The 16,220-nt window shown below is 31.4% G+C and overlaps 1 protein-coding gene across 3 annotated transcripts; it reads right to left on the minus strand.

Moving 5' to 3' along the window:
- Window positions 1-1,225: 1,225 nt before the first annotated feature.
- On the minus strand, window positions 1,226-6,196 carry LOC110636564 (ADP-ribosylation factor-like protein 8a). 3 transcript variants are annotated; one of them, XM_058135301.1, is made up of 7 exons: window positions 5,992-6,196; window positions 4,108-4,189; window positions 3,972-4,004; window positions 3,701-3,822; window positions 1,963-2,124; window positions 1,508-1,648; window positions 1,226-1,355 (listed from the first exon to the last, which is right to left on the minus strand). In XM_058135301.1, the coding sequence occupies exons 1-6, from the start codon at window positions 6,027-6,029 to the stop codon at window positions 1,531-1,533; spliced, it is 555 nt and encodes a 184-aa protein (XP_057991284.1). In that variant the 5' UTR covers window positions 6,030-6,196; the 3' UTR covers window positions 1,226-1,355; window positions 1,508-1,530. The 3 variants fall into 3 exon arrangements, with proteins under 3 accessions (XP_057991284.1, XP_021642020.2, XP_021642019.2); XM_021786328.2 differs by having other exon boundaries at window positions 1,226-1,381; XM_021786327.2 differs by having other exon boundaries at window positions 1,226-1,648; window positions 5,992-6,195.
- Between the last annotated feature and the right edge of the window lie 10,024 nt (window positions 6,197-16,220).

Below are 16,220 nucleotides of genomic sequence, written 5' to 3' on the forward strand. Positions count from 1 at the left end.
ACTTTTAATTATTTTAGTAGCTGTTAGTTATTTTATTAATTATTAGATATTAATTAACTTATAAAAATAGCAGTTGATTATCTATTAAGTGTAAAATAGTTGTATTATCTTATTGACTTTAGTCAAAACACTAATTCAATCACTAGGAAGGATAATTTTTCATTAATTCACTCCTTCAACAAGTGAAATAATATTTTGACTATAATCAAAACACTAAATATTACTTTAAAAATTATTACCAAACAGGGCTACATCTATAAAACAAAGCTTTCTTTCTTATCGATATTAGATTTACAAGTTACAAATTAAATACATGGCAAACAAAAGGTATAAACTTAAGAGAATTTTGAAAATTTATAGATATAATCAAATAAAATTCTTAAATTTTGCAAATAAATTCAAAATTTAAATAGATTCAAATCAACATATTTAATAATTTTATCCACTTCGTTTCCTTTTAATTCTTCTATTCAATCTTAATAATATGTCAGCAGCCCGCGGCAACACTACTAGTCAAATAAAACAAGAACAACAAAGTGTGGGTATTACACTTCGGAAATTTATAATATTTATTTGAGAGTACTAAAAAATAATGTTCTTCATGTATGCAAAAATTTAATTACACCATTTAAAAATAAGTGAGACACATATGTATGTGAATGAAGAAGTAGAAGTATGTGCTTCATAGCAATAAATAGTCCTCTTAATCTTCTCTCTCTACTCACAACAAGAAAACAAAGAAAATAATACCAATAAGCAGATGGAAGACATCCTCTACAAATCTTTTTCCATGCCAAAAAGACTAAGAGCTTGTTGGAGCTGCTTTTGAAAAAAAATAAGTTTTTAAATATACTAGTTAGAGGCTATTAAAATATAATTTAAAATTATATTTAATAAATTTTAATCATAAAAATACTAAAATAATAAATAATTTTTTTCAAACTGCTTTTTCAACAGCATAAAAATATTTAAAAAAAATAAACAATTTTAGCACTTCAACATCAATGTTAAATAGGTACTAAATATCATCAGCGACAGTACACAGTAGTCTAATAATAAATAACAGGAGAATAAAAAAAAAAAAAAAAGAAGAGAGAGAGAGAGAGAGAGAAGAAAGAGAGTAGGAAATTGCTTGTTTCATGAAGAGGCTACATTAAGTTTTGCCATTAGCAGCCCCATTCACCAGCAGCTCAATGCAAATGACACTGGCATTTCATGAAAAACATTATTTCACTCAAAAACCACAACACATGTATCATGTTTAAATTGCAAATCATAAATTTAGTATCTGTACATAAATATCAAGCAAGTTTGCACCCCCAACTCCAACAAGAATACAAAGCTGTCATCAAAACCTGGATGCCAACCCAAACAAAACATACTGCCATTAAAGCCATGCAGAAAAAAAAAAAAAGATGATGGTCAGACATAAATAAACCCTGTTAGACACAGAAGAATCCCACTTCAACAAAGCTGAAATTCAGCTATTTAAAATCGTCATAGTGACCACTATAAGTACAGTGACTACACTCAATTCTTTGATTTCGAATGCTTTACCAGCCAATCGATAACTGTATCAATGTTAGTGCAGTTTTTGCATGATATCATGAAGCAACACACTTCTCTGTCAGTAATAGATTTGAGCCCCCTGCACAATATTTAACAGGGTGGTTAACGTCAAAATGATCTGAAATTTGATAATAGAAAAATATAAAATGGCATTTCATATGTATTATGTTGTGGATCCTCTTTTGTGAATATTATTTATTGATTTTGCCACCAATAACAACCGGTGAGCGTTCTTTTTTTTGTGGTGGTCATTTTGATGTAAAAAAAAGGGTGGTGAAAAATTTATTGCAAACATGAACAAAAAAACCAACGCAGCACATTTTTTTTGGCATAAAACATTCTTCATGACAATCCCACCATAACAACATTTTAAGATTTCTAAAAGCCACTCACAATTGTTCTGTAAAGTCTTGTTTAGACAAAGCACCCGGTTTGTCAATTTTGTTCCCCAGCACCAGCAAGGGAATACCTTTCAGTGAGGGCTTACTCAAAAGGTCATGAAGTTCACTTCTTGAAACAGATAAATTATCAAAATCAGCAGCATCCACAACATATCTGCGAACACAACCAAAATTATTGACCTTATTTCTTGAACAACGCGTAGCATGAGAATATTTTATACAAATACAAATCATGAATGTGTACTGTACACACAGCAAAGAGAATCACTTATCCAGCCAGTTTCCAACTGCCTGGCAAGATTCTCTATAATTCACGTGCAGGAAAATTTGAAAATAGACAATATAAAATGGATGTAAGTGCTTAACTGCATCTCTTTCAGATAGGAATGAAAAACATCACCATCAGAAGAAAAGGAAGGAAAAAAAAAAAAGATACAGAGTGAATCAGAAAATGCAACCTACTATTCAGGATAATCCTTCAAACAAGGTCTTCGATTAATATAAAATAGAGCGAAATGCCCTTATGCCTGAACTTAAGCATAATAAGCATTACAAGAGAACTTCAAGTGAAGCAAAACAAAGAAGTCCATGGTAAAAAAAGTCCCTGGAGTACAAAAGATATCCGCAGTAGATAGCTGAATTACATACAAGGAACTTCCTCTAAACATTTATTCTTTTAAGAAATGCATTATTAAATAGCAACAAGAAGTGCCAATCCAGAAACATGAGCAGAATCATGTATTTGACAAAGAGCCTGTGAAAAGAAAAAAGAAAAAAAAACTTTGTCTAGCCACCCAAAAAAATGTCCAGAATACCAAAAGTGTAAAATATGCACCCATCAATCTTAAAGTGGGACGAGACCCTTACTCTCCTGCAAAAGCTATCCTACTTCCTAAGTATCACTCCAAAAGGTATCCACTACAACAGATCAATTGATAAGAAACTAACTGCAAAAGGTACCACCATAACACATCAATTGATGGAAAACTATCTCCAGGAGAGTTGATGTGTACAACTTAAACAGCAAGTTGGCTAAATTAATGTCTAAATTAGCATCAAATTTCAGTGTCAATTTCACTAGTAGCTCATCAGAAACTTCCTTTGTAAAACAACTAGCAGCAAATTATTGGATAAGTCCATGAAACTGCAACATCTCAGAGTCTATAGTGGGGGTCAGAATAGCTCATCAGAAACTGGCTTTGTAAAACAAGTAGCAACAAACTATTGGATAAGCCCTTGAAACAGCAAGAACTCAGTCTATGGAACTCTGGAGGCCAGAATAAGGAAAAGAAATTTAGATCCTAAAATTTGAAGCTATTAAATCTGAATTAAGAAGAAGCAAGTGTAAAAATGCTTCCAATGAGCAGTATAACAAGTGGAGACCACAAATTGTATTTAGGGGGCAATAATGGTACAAATGCAGAATGCAACACAAAAAGGACGAACATGAAGAAAAGAACAAAGATGAAGATGGATAAGATTTATAATAATCCAAGAACAGGTTCAAAATTTTATCTATTATCAAAAAAAAAAAAAAGCTAGAATGAAAAGAAAAACACATTTTTGAACATGATAAGCGTCGATCATGATCTGAACCAACGAAATTCAGCAACAAAAAGACAAACAAAATAACCAAAATGGTATTGCACAATGAAAACATCCCAAGTTTTTCCTATTATTTTCAGAAAAGCATCATTTAAGTTTGCAGATGGGTCACGCATAAGACATACACAATAGCTGAAACTGCACGGCAGTATCTCTCCCACATGCTGCGAAACCTTGGTTGACCTCCAAGATCCCACAACTTTATTGTGACATTCCCTTTTGTTACCTTCTTCATATTAAATCCTACCTGTAGGTAAAAGAGAAGATGTGATTAACATGTCCATGAATTAATCTAACCACAAATAAAGATAACACTGCAATACAAATGATAAATGCTCAGAAGGTTCATGGTATTTCTCCTAATGTTGCAGAGGTTCTTTTAAGAAGAGCACTCACTGTTGGGATCATGTCTTCACTGTATCCACCAGTCTAGAAACAAGAGCCAGAAAAAGAAATTCTGCCGTCAGAATCAAAACCAAAAGAGTAAAGAGCAACATATAAACATATATATGACATGAACTTTTCCACTTACTGCAATAACATTTACAAGTGATGTTTTCCCAGCATTCTGAAGTCCTATTAGAGACAACTCCATTTCTTGCTTGAAAAAGAGACTACAATCAGGAAACAGGTTAAGTTAAAAGATATATTCAATTATGCATGAGCCACTCCAATTAAATACTTTCATGAAACGAAAGTTGAAAGAATCTGTTCAATCATTTCAAACCACTGCAGTAATTGGAACTCTTTTATATATATACATATGAAGACACACTGAGTCACTGACTACATTGGCTTCCTAGATAATCAATTTTTATATGAAAATCTTTATAACCCATCCACATTTGAAAGGGATACCAAGGCCATTGGAAACAACAAAGTCTAATATTATGACACAAGTTTCTCAAAGCAACAGCTGCAATATGCTGGTTTTAGTAAGTGGCGCAAAAAAATTAAGCACTTCAATTATTTCAATTATCTTTAAACCCAATAAAAACCTCTTCACAAATTGAACTTTTTAAACGTTTCTCACTGCCTATTTTTCTCATAGTTGCAGTCCAATGCAAAAATTATTTTCCACTTGCCTTTGACCACACAGCAGTATCTGAATAAAAAGGACCAAAATGCCAATGAATGAACAAGAAATTAGTTGTTTTAATTCCAAATATGCCACCTATGTCTTTTTCCCCTTTTCACACAAACTCTACAGCTAAAACACATAATCTATGTATACTCAAGGTAATATAAATTTTTTTTTTTCTTCCCTGTCTGTTAGGAGCTAATCTGGTGTTTGGCTCCACAAGGGATAGCCCTCACTCCATAAATCCCCCTATTCCATCACAAAATTTTGAACTTTGAAGTTGACATGCCCAAGTTGGAATCCGTAGTTTTAACCATTAGGCTATCTCCTCAAGGACATTAGTAAACATCAGTAACTTCAAATGTGCCAAAACACTTCAAACAGAAGAAAAATTGTATCCACCATGGATGTTTCCTTTGAACCTATGAAAGTGCTCCTAGCTCCAATTCATAGCACCATGAAACTTAAATAACTTCCAGAAGCTACACTGAAGATTTCTGGGATCACAATAACATACTTGTCCTACATTTTACCTTCCCACCAACTTACCACCACTGCCATGTAACAATAATTTCCATCATATTATAAAATTTTCTGCTATTAAAAATTGATATAGCATGCCAATTACAACCACTAAATAACTTCCACCTTGTAGCCATTACCACCTCCCTCACTACTATCAAGATGAAAATATGCCAATATACCCTTTTTTTTATTTAAGTTCCGACCATACTTAAAAACCATCCACAGTTTCACTTCAACCATCCAACATATCAAAAGCTGACGCTTAATTGATTCAAATGAAATTCAATCCAAATCAACCTAGGAGCCATGTAGCTGGACAACCAATTCAAACAATCAACCTATCGAATTCTCACCAATATTCGACGAATTTTCCTTATTTCAAATAAATCTCCATCAACTTGCTGAATTTACACTTATAACTCACTCTCTTTCCGGATAATTTAAAACAAAAAGTACGAAATCAGATAATAAGCCAAGTCTTACACTAATTAAAGTAGCATCGAAATTTTAACTCAAAATTTCCTATCTTCTTCCACGCGTTCCCATCAACCAAACAGATCTCTTTCCACCAATTTAACTATCAAAATAGGAAATTTAGATTTCGCCAAAAGAAAATTAAAAAAAAAAAAAAAAAGCAAAAGAAACTCAAAATAGATCAAGAATCCCATGCATGAGCTTTATTATGATTAGTAATGGCCTTCAACTGCAATTCATAAACTTCCCTTTTCCAAACGATAATAAGAGCCTAAAATAATTTCAAATTTTCTCGGCGTCCAAACAAAAATAACAAAAAAATAAATATTACATTACCTTCGCAGCCAATTGAGAAAAGCTTCCCATAGTCCCATCTTTCTCTTTATTTAATTTCAACGAAACAAACAAGAACTAAGGGTTTCGATTTAAACCCAATAAAAAGATTGATCTGTAGATGAGAAAAATCAGACCTTTTGAGTTCCTATCCCTCCTCAATTATTGAATTCAATTCCCTCGCTATTTAAAATGGAAATCCAAAAGCCAAAGGTAATGATAATCCAAGCTACGACGGAATAAAGAATGTCTCAAAATTTATTCCACGCGCTTGGTAAAGAGAGTGACGAATCGGGGCCAATAGTAGTGGTTTAGTGTAGCATATGTGAGGATCTTATTGGGGGAAAGAAATTACACGCGCTAGAGATAAATGCAAGAAAAAGCGGATCCCGTGTGACAGAAAACGACGTCAGATTTGGGTGGGCGAAAAGGTTATGGGATATTTATTTTGTCCTTGTTTGTTGCTTGAGCAATGTCTGTCCAGTGCAGCTTTCTCAGTTGGCAGTTGCAATCTCCAGGTTGTCGATTTGCGAGTGCATGACCACACCAGTAATACGTGGAGGTATGTGATTGGTTATCTTGTAATTTTTTTTTTCTTTTAAATGGAATAGTTTTCATTACACAAATATTATAAGAGTATTTATTATTTATTGTTGAAATATATCAATTCATACTTAAATTTTATAAAAATTAATTTAATGATATTTTTAATTTTTAAAATATTTTATAATACACTTTAAAACAATTTATAATAATCTCATCTTTTATAAAGTAAAATTATGATATCTTTCAGATCTTAATTAATAGATTATATATGAACAAATTAAATGATATTTTAATTATATTTTATAAAAATTGAGATGTGTTATGAGATGTTTTAAAGATTTAAAGTGTCACAAAATTTTTTTAGTAAAATTTAGAATTGAACCTATTTATTTCGCCTTATTTATTAGTTTTTTAAATATGCTTTTTATATTATTTATACTTGTAGTATATTTTTATAATTTAATTCCTTTTATATTTTTTATTAATTTTTTATTTGATAACAATTATCTCTTAATTAATAAATAAATAGTCCATTAAATATGAAAATTTATAAAATTGTAAAGTGAAATTATGATGCCTTTCGGATCCTAATCGATATACCATATGTAAGCAGATTAAAGAATATTTTAATTTTACTTTATAAGAATTAAGATTCATTATAGAATATTTATAAGCATTAACGTATGTTATGAGATATTTTAAAAATTTAAGATGCCACGAAATTTTTTTAATAAAATTTAGAAGTGAACTTATGTATTCTGTCTTATTTATTAGTTTTTAAATATGCTTTCTATATTATGTAGTATTTTTTATAATTTAATTTTATATTTTTTATTAATTTTCTGTATTTCATATCAAATTATCTCTTAATTAATAAATAAATAGTCCATTAAATTTGAAAATTTATAAAATTGTGATATTTAAAAATATTAAAATTTATAAATTTTGACAATAAAAAATAAAAAAAATATTTTTAACAAAAAAATTTCAATTTTATCTCATAATAATAATAATAAGATAAATTATATAATTATATAATTATATATATATATATATATATATATATATATATATATATATATATATATATAAAATCAAACTCTAACTTTTTCTAACTTGTAATTTTTTTTAATTCATAATATTTTATTTTAAATTTATTTACTTGTGTGGTAAAATTATAAAAATTTTATTATTTAAAATCAATATACCATATTGTAAGAAGTAAAATTGTGAAATCAACTTTGAACCAAAATAATTTTTTTAATTTTAATTAGCTTAGACAATGAATGATTTTATCACTATTTAATTTCTTTTATCCGCAACCGGACAAAAATTTTTTATCGCTGACACCTTTTTTTTAACAATCAAATTAAAGATTTTGTAAATAATAACAATAATAAAATTTTGCCATTATCAAATTCAGTTATATATATATATATATATATATATATATATATATATATATATATATATATATATATATATATATATATATATATATATATATATATATATATATATTGTCCATCCCATTTTACATATAATGAATCAAAGAAAATATTTTAAAATTTAAAAGTAATTTAAAATTGAAATTAGAAAAATATTTGTAAATTACTTGTGAAATAAAATTATGTTTGGTAAAACATAATACAATATAATGTAATCAATTATGTAATATTATTAAAATTGTAATTTAATGTAATTCATTAAATTTTAATATTTGATTGCAAAATAAAAATATAAGTAATATAATGTAATGATAATATTTATTTTAATATTTAATTTATTTAGTTGTAGTGATGGATTGTCATATAGTAGTGGTAGCTGAATGATAGTGGTGATAGTGACGACAATAGCAGCTAAATAGTGGTGATAGTGATAGCGATAGTAATAATAAGATAATGATGGTGGTGGTAATAAGATATAGGTAGTAGTAATAATAACAATAGTAGTTAGATAATGATATAGTAGTGATAGTATTGATAATAAATAAAAAAGTCAAAACAAATAATTATAATTATATATATTTTTACATATAATCATTATTATTATTTTTAAATATAATTAATTATTATTTTATTATGTTAATTTTTTTTTATGTTATAAAATAACGTAATCAAATATGTAATGCAATCAATTACATTACAATTTTGATTACATCATACCAAACATGAACTGAATTATGTGAATATTAATTCAAATTTGTGTGCATGTTAATATATCTGATGATCAGATGCATATTATTATATTTAGTGTTAAATAATTTAACTACATGTTTTTGTTGTAACTTTATTAAAATATACATTCATATGGTAACGACATATAATTTTAAAAAAATGTTATTAATACCAAGTGATTATCAAAATAAAAGAATCAAATTTAAATTTCACATATGATATATATTAATATGATGTATGCATGTCTATCAAATACATAAATTATATTATTCTATTTGTATTAGGAAATTTAATGAATATAAAATTTTTTATGTAAATTTTACTAATATCTTTTAATTTTAACCCTTGTAATAATATTGTCAACGTTAATTCATAATATAAAATTTCTTACACATCGATTTATAAACAATATAAGTCCATTTAATATATTTTTGCTAGATTTTTATTACCATTTTGAATTGACATGTAACACTCCTAATTTTTAAATTAATTATTTTATGGGTGGATATTAATATTTTATTTTATTTAAATTTTGGGGAATTATATGAAATTTTTCGAATTTTTGAAATTGGGTTCAATTTTCCTAAAATATAAAACTTTGATGTTTTCTAAAAATTTATTTAAAGACCACGTGGCAAAACTAAAAATATATTTAGACTCTACGAATTTTTCTGAGTTTTCTGAAATTTTTTCAAAATTTTTGGGCCTTATTTTTTATCCCAAGACAAAGTAAAAATTCAATTTCGGGTACCCTGAATCGAACAAGCTGAATCGAACCGGATTGATCGAATCGACCCCTTTTTCCTTTTCTTCTTCCTCTTCCGCACGCCCCCGACGCTCTCCCTCTCTCTCTCATTTTCTCTCTCCTCTCTCGCCCACCGCCGCCTACCACGGCCAGCACCTCCAAAGACTCCTTCCTCCATTGGCCGATGCTCCAGGCCGCCGGAAAATGGCCCAAAAGCTTTCCTACCAAAATCCGGCTGATCCGACCACCAATTGGATCGGGTCTTGTCCCAAAACACATCTACACCTCGAGAGCTTTCCATAGACACAAAGAACACAAAAATTCATAGAGCAGTTTGTCCAATTTTTATCCCGAAAGTTTTAGCCCATTTTGACTTTCGGGCTAGATTTCTCGAAAACCGTAAACCCCACCAAAATCTGAGAGTACTGGAGTGCTTCACTCGTCGAGAGCTTCGCGAAAATACCCATTTCAAATTTTTTCAACACCGTTTTTCAATGGGTCTCGCGAGATTTCACAGTGTTTTTCTGAGTATTAAATGAATTTAGAAAATTTCTTAAAAATTATATACTAACCTCCGTATTATGGGCTTCGCGTAGGTACATTCAATTCATGAAAATTTGATAGTTGCTCAGGTTTGCAATTTCGAGTCGGACAGACAAGCTACTGGGAAAGCTTCAGAACCGGGCTGAGAGTATAAGCTACCCCACCATTTCAAACGTTCCGGACGCGTCTCCAGGGTCGAAATTGGCATAGGTAAACCTGAACCCTTATTTTTCTTAATTATCTAGTGCCTAATTTTGATTAAAAATCTAAAAAATATTCGTGGTAGGTTAGAAAAATATAATTCCTTTTGCGTTAGCTCTATAATATTGCTAAGGACCATGAGACAAAGTTTTAGAATTTTTAGAGCTCATTTGGGTAGTTTTTGCCAAAGGGATAATTGTAGGGACTAAATTGTAATTTTTTAAATTATGATTTTTGACTGTTTGAGTGGGCCCAGGAGGGACTATGTGATATGATTGAGTTGTGGATATAGAAGTCCATTTTGAACCCTTTTGCAGGTTGGGTAGGTCCTAGGTATAGAGGAGATTTTGCCAGATTTTCGACAAGACTTAGGGTGTCTTTGATCTTTTTCAAGCTTGTATTGAGTTAAATATATTAAATAATTGCAATGAAATTAGTCAGGTGAGCCGAGACAGCCTTCCTCCTCCGCCCAGCTGTCACAGTGACCTCGGTTTAAGTCTGTGAGTAAAATATTAATTTTAATTATAATTTCAATATTATTATATGTTCAAGCATGCTCATGCATCACTTATAAATATGTATCTGTATAGTTAAACACTAGGCACGTCTTATATTGCATTCTTAATTAATAAAGTGCCATGGATGTTGTTTGTGATAATTTGGAGCCGTGTGCGTGCGTTGGTGTGCGTGTGGTGTGTGGTATTGGATATAGACAATACGGGTAGACATGGCTTGAGAAACACTCACTGGGACCTGGTCCTTTATGGATAAATCGGGGTAGGCACAACTTGAGAGACACTCGCTGGCCCTTGCATTTGGTTTATTAAGCGAAAGTCTGGCTTGAGAGACACTCGCTGGTAGAGGTTGAATTAAGAGAGCTGTATAGGGGATCAACTCCCATATATGTACTGTTTGAACAATATTGAGTGTTTGAATAATAATGTATTTTGTATAATTGAGTTAAATTTTAGACTCCACATGTGTTATGAGTATTTTAATTAATTTGGGTTTGTAATATAATATTGTGTTGAATTTATAAGAATATTAAATGCATGCATGACTAGATTGGATGAGGGAGCTGAGCTCCCCAAATTATTATATATTGTGTTTACAGGTCGGGCGAGTCAAAAACTCCCCGTTGAATGGTCCATTTTGAAGGAGTGGAAGCGTGATTATTAAGCATTAGAACCTTGAATTTCAAAAAATTATTTCTAAGGTTGCATGCACCATACAAAGTGTCTTATAAACCTAATCAATTTTCAATGCCCAATTGCATACCAAAACATATTTTAGCATGCATTAAAATTTTATTTGCCATTAAAGATTATGAATTAACATTTAATTCAATTAAACCCTAACTAAAAGAGGGATTTTTAGGTACTAACCTCTTGATACACAATTGATGCAATCTTAGGATGTTCTTAGGACTTCAAATATTGTCCCTTTAGTTTGTCCACCACAAGCACACACCAAAGTAGCAATGGCAGCCCCTAGATTGGCTTCTCAAGTCTTGTCAACCAATTATGAGATGGGGTTTATGCTTTGTAAAGGTTGTATAAATGTATTGGGTGTTAGAAACACTTTCTAATAATTTAATTCAAGAGGAAATCTTATTTTTTCTCTTGAATCAATTGAGAAATTGAGAGGAGAAAGAGAGAGCAATGTTGTCGTCCCATATATGAGAGAAACGAGAGGTAGGCTGATTTTTTCTTTATAAGCTCTCTTTATATACTTAGGTCAAACCCTAACTCCTTTACCACATGTCACCACAAAATCCCATCTTTTTATTATTTGATTTAATCCTATGAATCCATGTGTCAAGCTTCATTTAAATCATAATATATGGTCTTCCATCATAGATGTCACATCTTACCCCTCTGTAAGGTATAACATGATCCCGTAGAATACTTAATGAACTACCGAACTTCACCTATCGATAACTCATTAAGTACCCTACAAGGGATTTTAAAACGATTTTCTTACATTTTGGAAGTGGTGAGCATTTTAGTGATATTTATAAACCATTTATTCAAAGCTTAAAGACTAGTAAAAATTTTTTTTTTGTCCATTTAAATTTTGCCGCAAATTTTATAAAAATTTTAACAGAGTTCTGTTTGAAAACTGGAGAAAACAGTTCTTCAATTACCTAAAAAAAACACTTCCAAAAATATTTCACAACTTCCAACCTTCAATAACTCAATCAACTCAGTTCAACGCACTTCAAAATAATTTCACAATACAATTCAAGACTTGTCATCTCAAAATATTTAATATCTCCAATCACAAAGCATAAAGTAAGAAATTCATAAGTACAAATATTAATTTACAGAAGGAAATCCAAAAAAATATTATTACAATTTATTTACAACTACTCAACTTTCATTGATACATACAACATTTCTATATTTACATCAAAATTATCTACAAGGGTATAAAAATAGTACCCGTACAAAAAATTGGTGTGATCTTCAACTCAGTAGCAGCTCACTCTGCTGCTTTTTCCTTGCTCTTATCTGCGACAGCAAAATAAGCTATCGCTGAGTATAAAATTACTCAGTGGTGCACAATAAAAATTTAAAATACAATAAATAAATCATTCATTGCCAAACACAATTTAAATGTTTCTCAATCACATTTCACAAATATTAAAGTTCATACTAACATCATTTTGTCAAATAATCTATTAAACACAGTTTAGTCAAACAATTTCATAAACACAGTGTTGCCAAAGTCATACACAACTTAAGCCATGACACAAAATTTCCGATCAATGCCGCGTTGTACACCACGACAAAGCAATCTCAACCCCATTAATCGAAATCAATGAGGGAGGTGGCTAGCTAGCTAATGAGTACTCATCCGATCTACAACCTCAACTAGCAAGCCAGAGAGGGAGGAAAATAAACGATCTCAACCCCATAAATGGAGGAGGAATAATGTGGTATTGTCATGCTAAGTGTGAACATAAAATCAATTCGAAATAATTTATTCAAACAATTTATGAGAAATCTGATCAATTTTCCAAAGTCACATTTATGATTATAAAATGGCAACACAATACATAATTAATCAAAGAAGTCAAATTTTTGAGATTAAAATATTTAAACAATTACTATTGTGTACAAACCTAACGCGAGTCGCCTTTAGGCCTTGACTCAGTCTCTTTGAGTTTCCAAGTCTTTTTCAGCTAAAACACACAATTTCACAGTGTTTCAGTACCATAACTTAGCATAAATCCAAAAATAAATTTCACTTCATTTTTAATTAGCTTTATTGCGCTAATTTCGATATTCTCAAAGTTTTTGTGTTTCGGGTTACTATTCACTACACTATTCAAGTCAAATTGTTGACTTTTTAAGGCTTAATAGGTATGGGGACTCCAACTTCACCCACATACCACATTTTGGTCATTAAATTTGTTGGTTTTGGTCATTTTCTCAAAGTTTAAGTCCTTTTGGCCAAATTGTCAAATTTTCTGTTTTGGTGCTCCAAGTTGCACTGTTCCATTGGTAATTTTACTGTTGGAATTTGGCAAACCTTTCTTCATAGAAAATGTTCCTTAATATCTTAAGTTTATTCTCATTTTTGGATCACCTCAATTGGAGTTTTGTAGCTCAAGTTATGGCCCTTTGAATCAGGGCTGCCGGATGGAAAATAACCTAGATTTTCTGGGCAAAGTTTGGTGCTGGCAGATTTGGGTCACCAACTTGGGGTGGCCAAATGGCTTAGTTGCTAGAAGAATTTGGACTTGTGTTCTTCATGAAAGTTTTAGGTCTATATGTGATCTAACCACTGGTAAAATTTCAGGTCAATTTGATCTGCCTAGCTCGAGTTATGACCAAATGAACAAACACTGTTCATTTGGTCAGTTTGTACAGTGGCAGACTGCTCTTAACCAACTTTGGTCAATTGGTTCATTAGGTTTTAGTCAGTTTTTGGGCATGGTTCCTTAATGAAAATTGTGCCATTTTATGTCTATTTTCATCCCCAATTTGTGCCATATCAATTGGACTTGTAAAATTTCCGTTTTGGTCCTTCAAAGTTGGCTTGTTCATGCTGCCAGCAGCATGACCATTTACCCTACGAATTTGACTTCCATTCCAACAATTCCCACGCATCTCCTTTGGTCATTATTGACCATTTTTCAGCTCACAATTGGTCAAAGTCATCATTTAAGCATTTCTCCAAAATTTGCCTCAAAAGCCTACGTCTCCAAACCCTAATTCACTTAATTGTTACAATTAATCACATTTATGCATTTTCATCTTACTACCATACTCATGTAAGTTTACTAACACCTTTAATTCATTCTAAACACATCAAACCATACAAAATCATACTCCCTTCAACCAGGCTGAAATTTCAGTTTGGTCCCTCTCCCATGTTTTTATTTCATTTCATTAGTTCCAAGCTCATTTCAATAACTAATTATGCATTTAAATGGAAAAATAAGAAGTTAACATACTAACCTCAACTTAAAGCTTCAAATCTCTATCTTTAACCCTTCTTTCTTCTTATAATCTTCTTCCTAAGTTGAGATTGCAAGCTCTAGTAAGATTTTTATGAGATTTATGAAGATTGAGTGGAGGAATTAAAGCTTGAGTGTAAGCTTTAATGGAGGATTTTCATGGAAGAGTTAGGGAGAAGGTGGGGCGGCAAGATGGAAAGAAAGAAGACAACTTTAAATTTTTTTTTCTTTTGTTTTCTTTTATCTAATTTAACTTATGGAAGACCATAAAAATTCCAATTAATTAATTAAATTAATTAGTTTAGTTATGGCATCATGCATGAGGTCATGCATGATGTCATCACCTTCTTACTTTTTGATTTTCCTCTTTTTTTTTTTCTATTAGTTCTTTAATTTAATTCTCGATTCTGAAATTTTCTTTTCTCCAATTTTATTTGACAGTTAGGTCAGGAGTCAGCTCTCGGGGTCAATTGACCAAATTGCCCCTCGCAGGTTCATCCCGGTTTGCAAATAATCCAATATTTCTTCCGGCTCCCTGACCTAATTATTTGACTGACTTAACAGTTCTTTTTCATAATTTTCTCTTTTTCACTGTGTTCATAATAGTCTTAAGGACCGCAGCATCACATTTTACGGTTCGAAATTTGAGTTTAAAACGACTTCGCAGTCGTTCCCAAGGAGGTCACCCATCGCTGTGACTCTCGGCTCGTTTAACTTCTTAGGTTCTGTTTTTCTTATTTATACTTAACTAATTGAACATTACTAATTATTTGTGTTTATGGCTTCTCAAGTTGTCTTTAATATGGTTCTAATCTCCTTAATTGTCTGGACTGACACAGGTCACCGGAACAGTAAAATCTACCAGGCTATGCAAACGGGGGTGTTACAATTCTCCCCCCCTTAAAATAAATTTCGTCTCAAAATTTTACCTGGTATCAATCTCTGAACAGCTGTGGGTGTTGTCTCCTCATGTCCTCCTCTCGTTCCCAAGTAGCTTCTTGGCCCGAATGATGGTTCCATAGCACTTTTACCAATGGTATCTGCTTGTTCCGTAGCTGCTTCACCTCATAAGCCAGAATCTTTATGGGTTCTTCTTCATATGTGAGGTCTGGATTCATTTCAATTTCTTCTACTAGTAGTACATGAGATGGGTCTGATCGACACCTCCTCAACATAGACACATAGAAGACGTTATGTATCTTCTCTAACTCTGGAGGTAGTGCCAAACGATAAGCCAAAGGACCCACTCTTTCCAATACCTCATATGGCCCGATAAAACGAGGACTTAGTTTCCCCTTCCTGCCGAATCTCATAATCCTCTTCCAAGGAGAAACTTTGAGGAAAACTTTCTCACCCACTGCATACTGAATATCCCTTCTTTTCAAATCAATATAGGACTTCTGACGGTCTGATGCAGCTTTAAGTCGACCTCTAATCACCCAGATTTTCTCTTCAGTCTGTTGAACTATTTCGGGTCCAATCATTTTTCTTTCACCCATGTCATCCCAACACAACGGGGTTCTACATTTTCTGCCATACAAAGCTTCATATG

The sequence above is a fragment of the Hevea brasiliensis genome, chromosome 14, assembly GCF_030052815.1.
Source record: "Hevea brasiliensis isolate MT/VB/25A 57/8 chromosome 14, ASM3005281v1, whole genome shotgun sequence".
In the NCBI taxonomy this organism is placed as follows: Eukaryota; Viridiplantae; Streptophyta; class Magnoliopsida; order Malpighiales; family Euphorbiaceae; genus Hevea; species Hevea brasiliensis.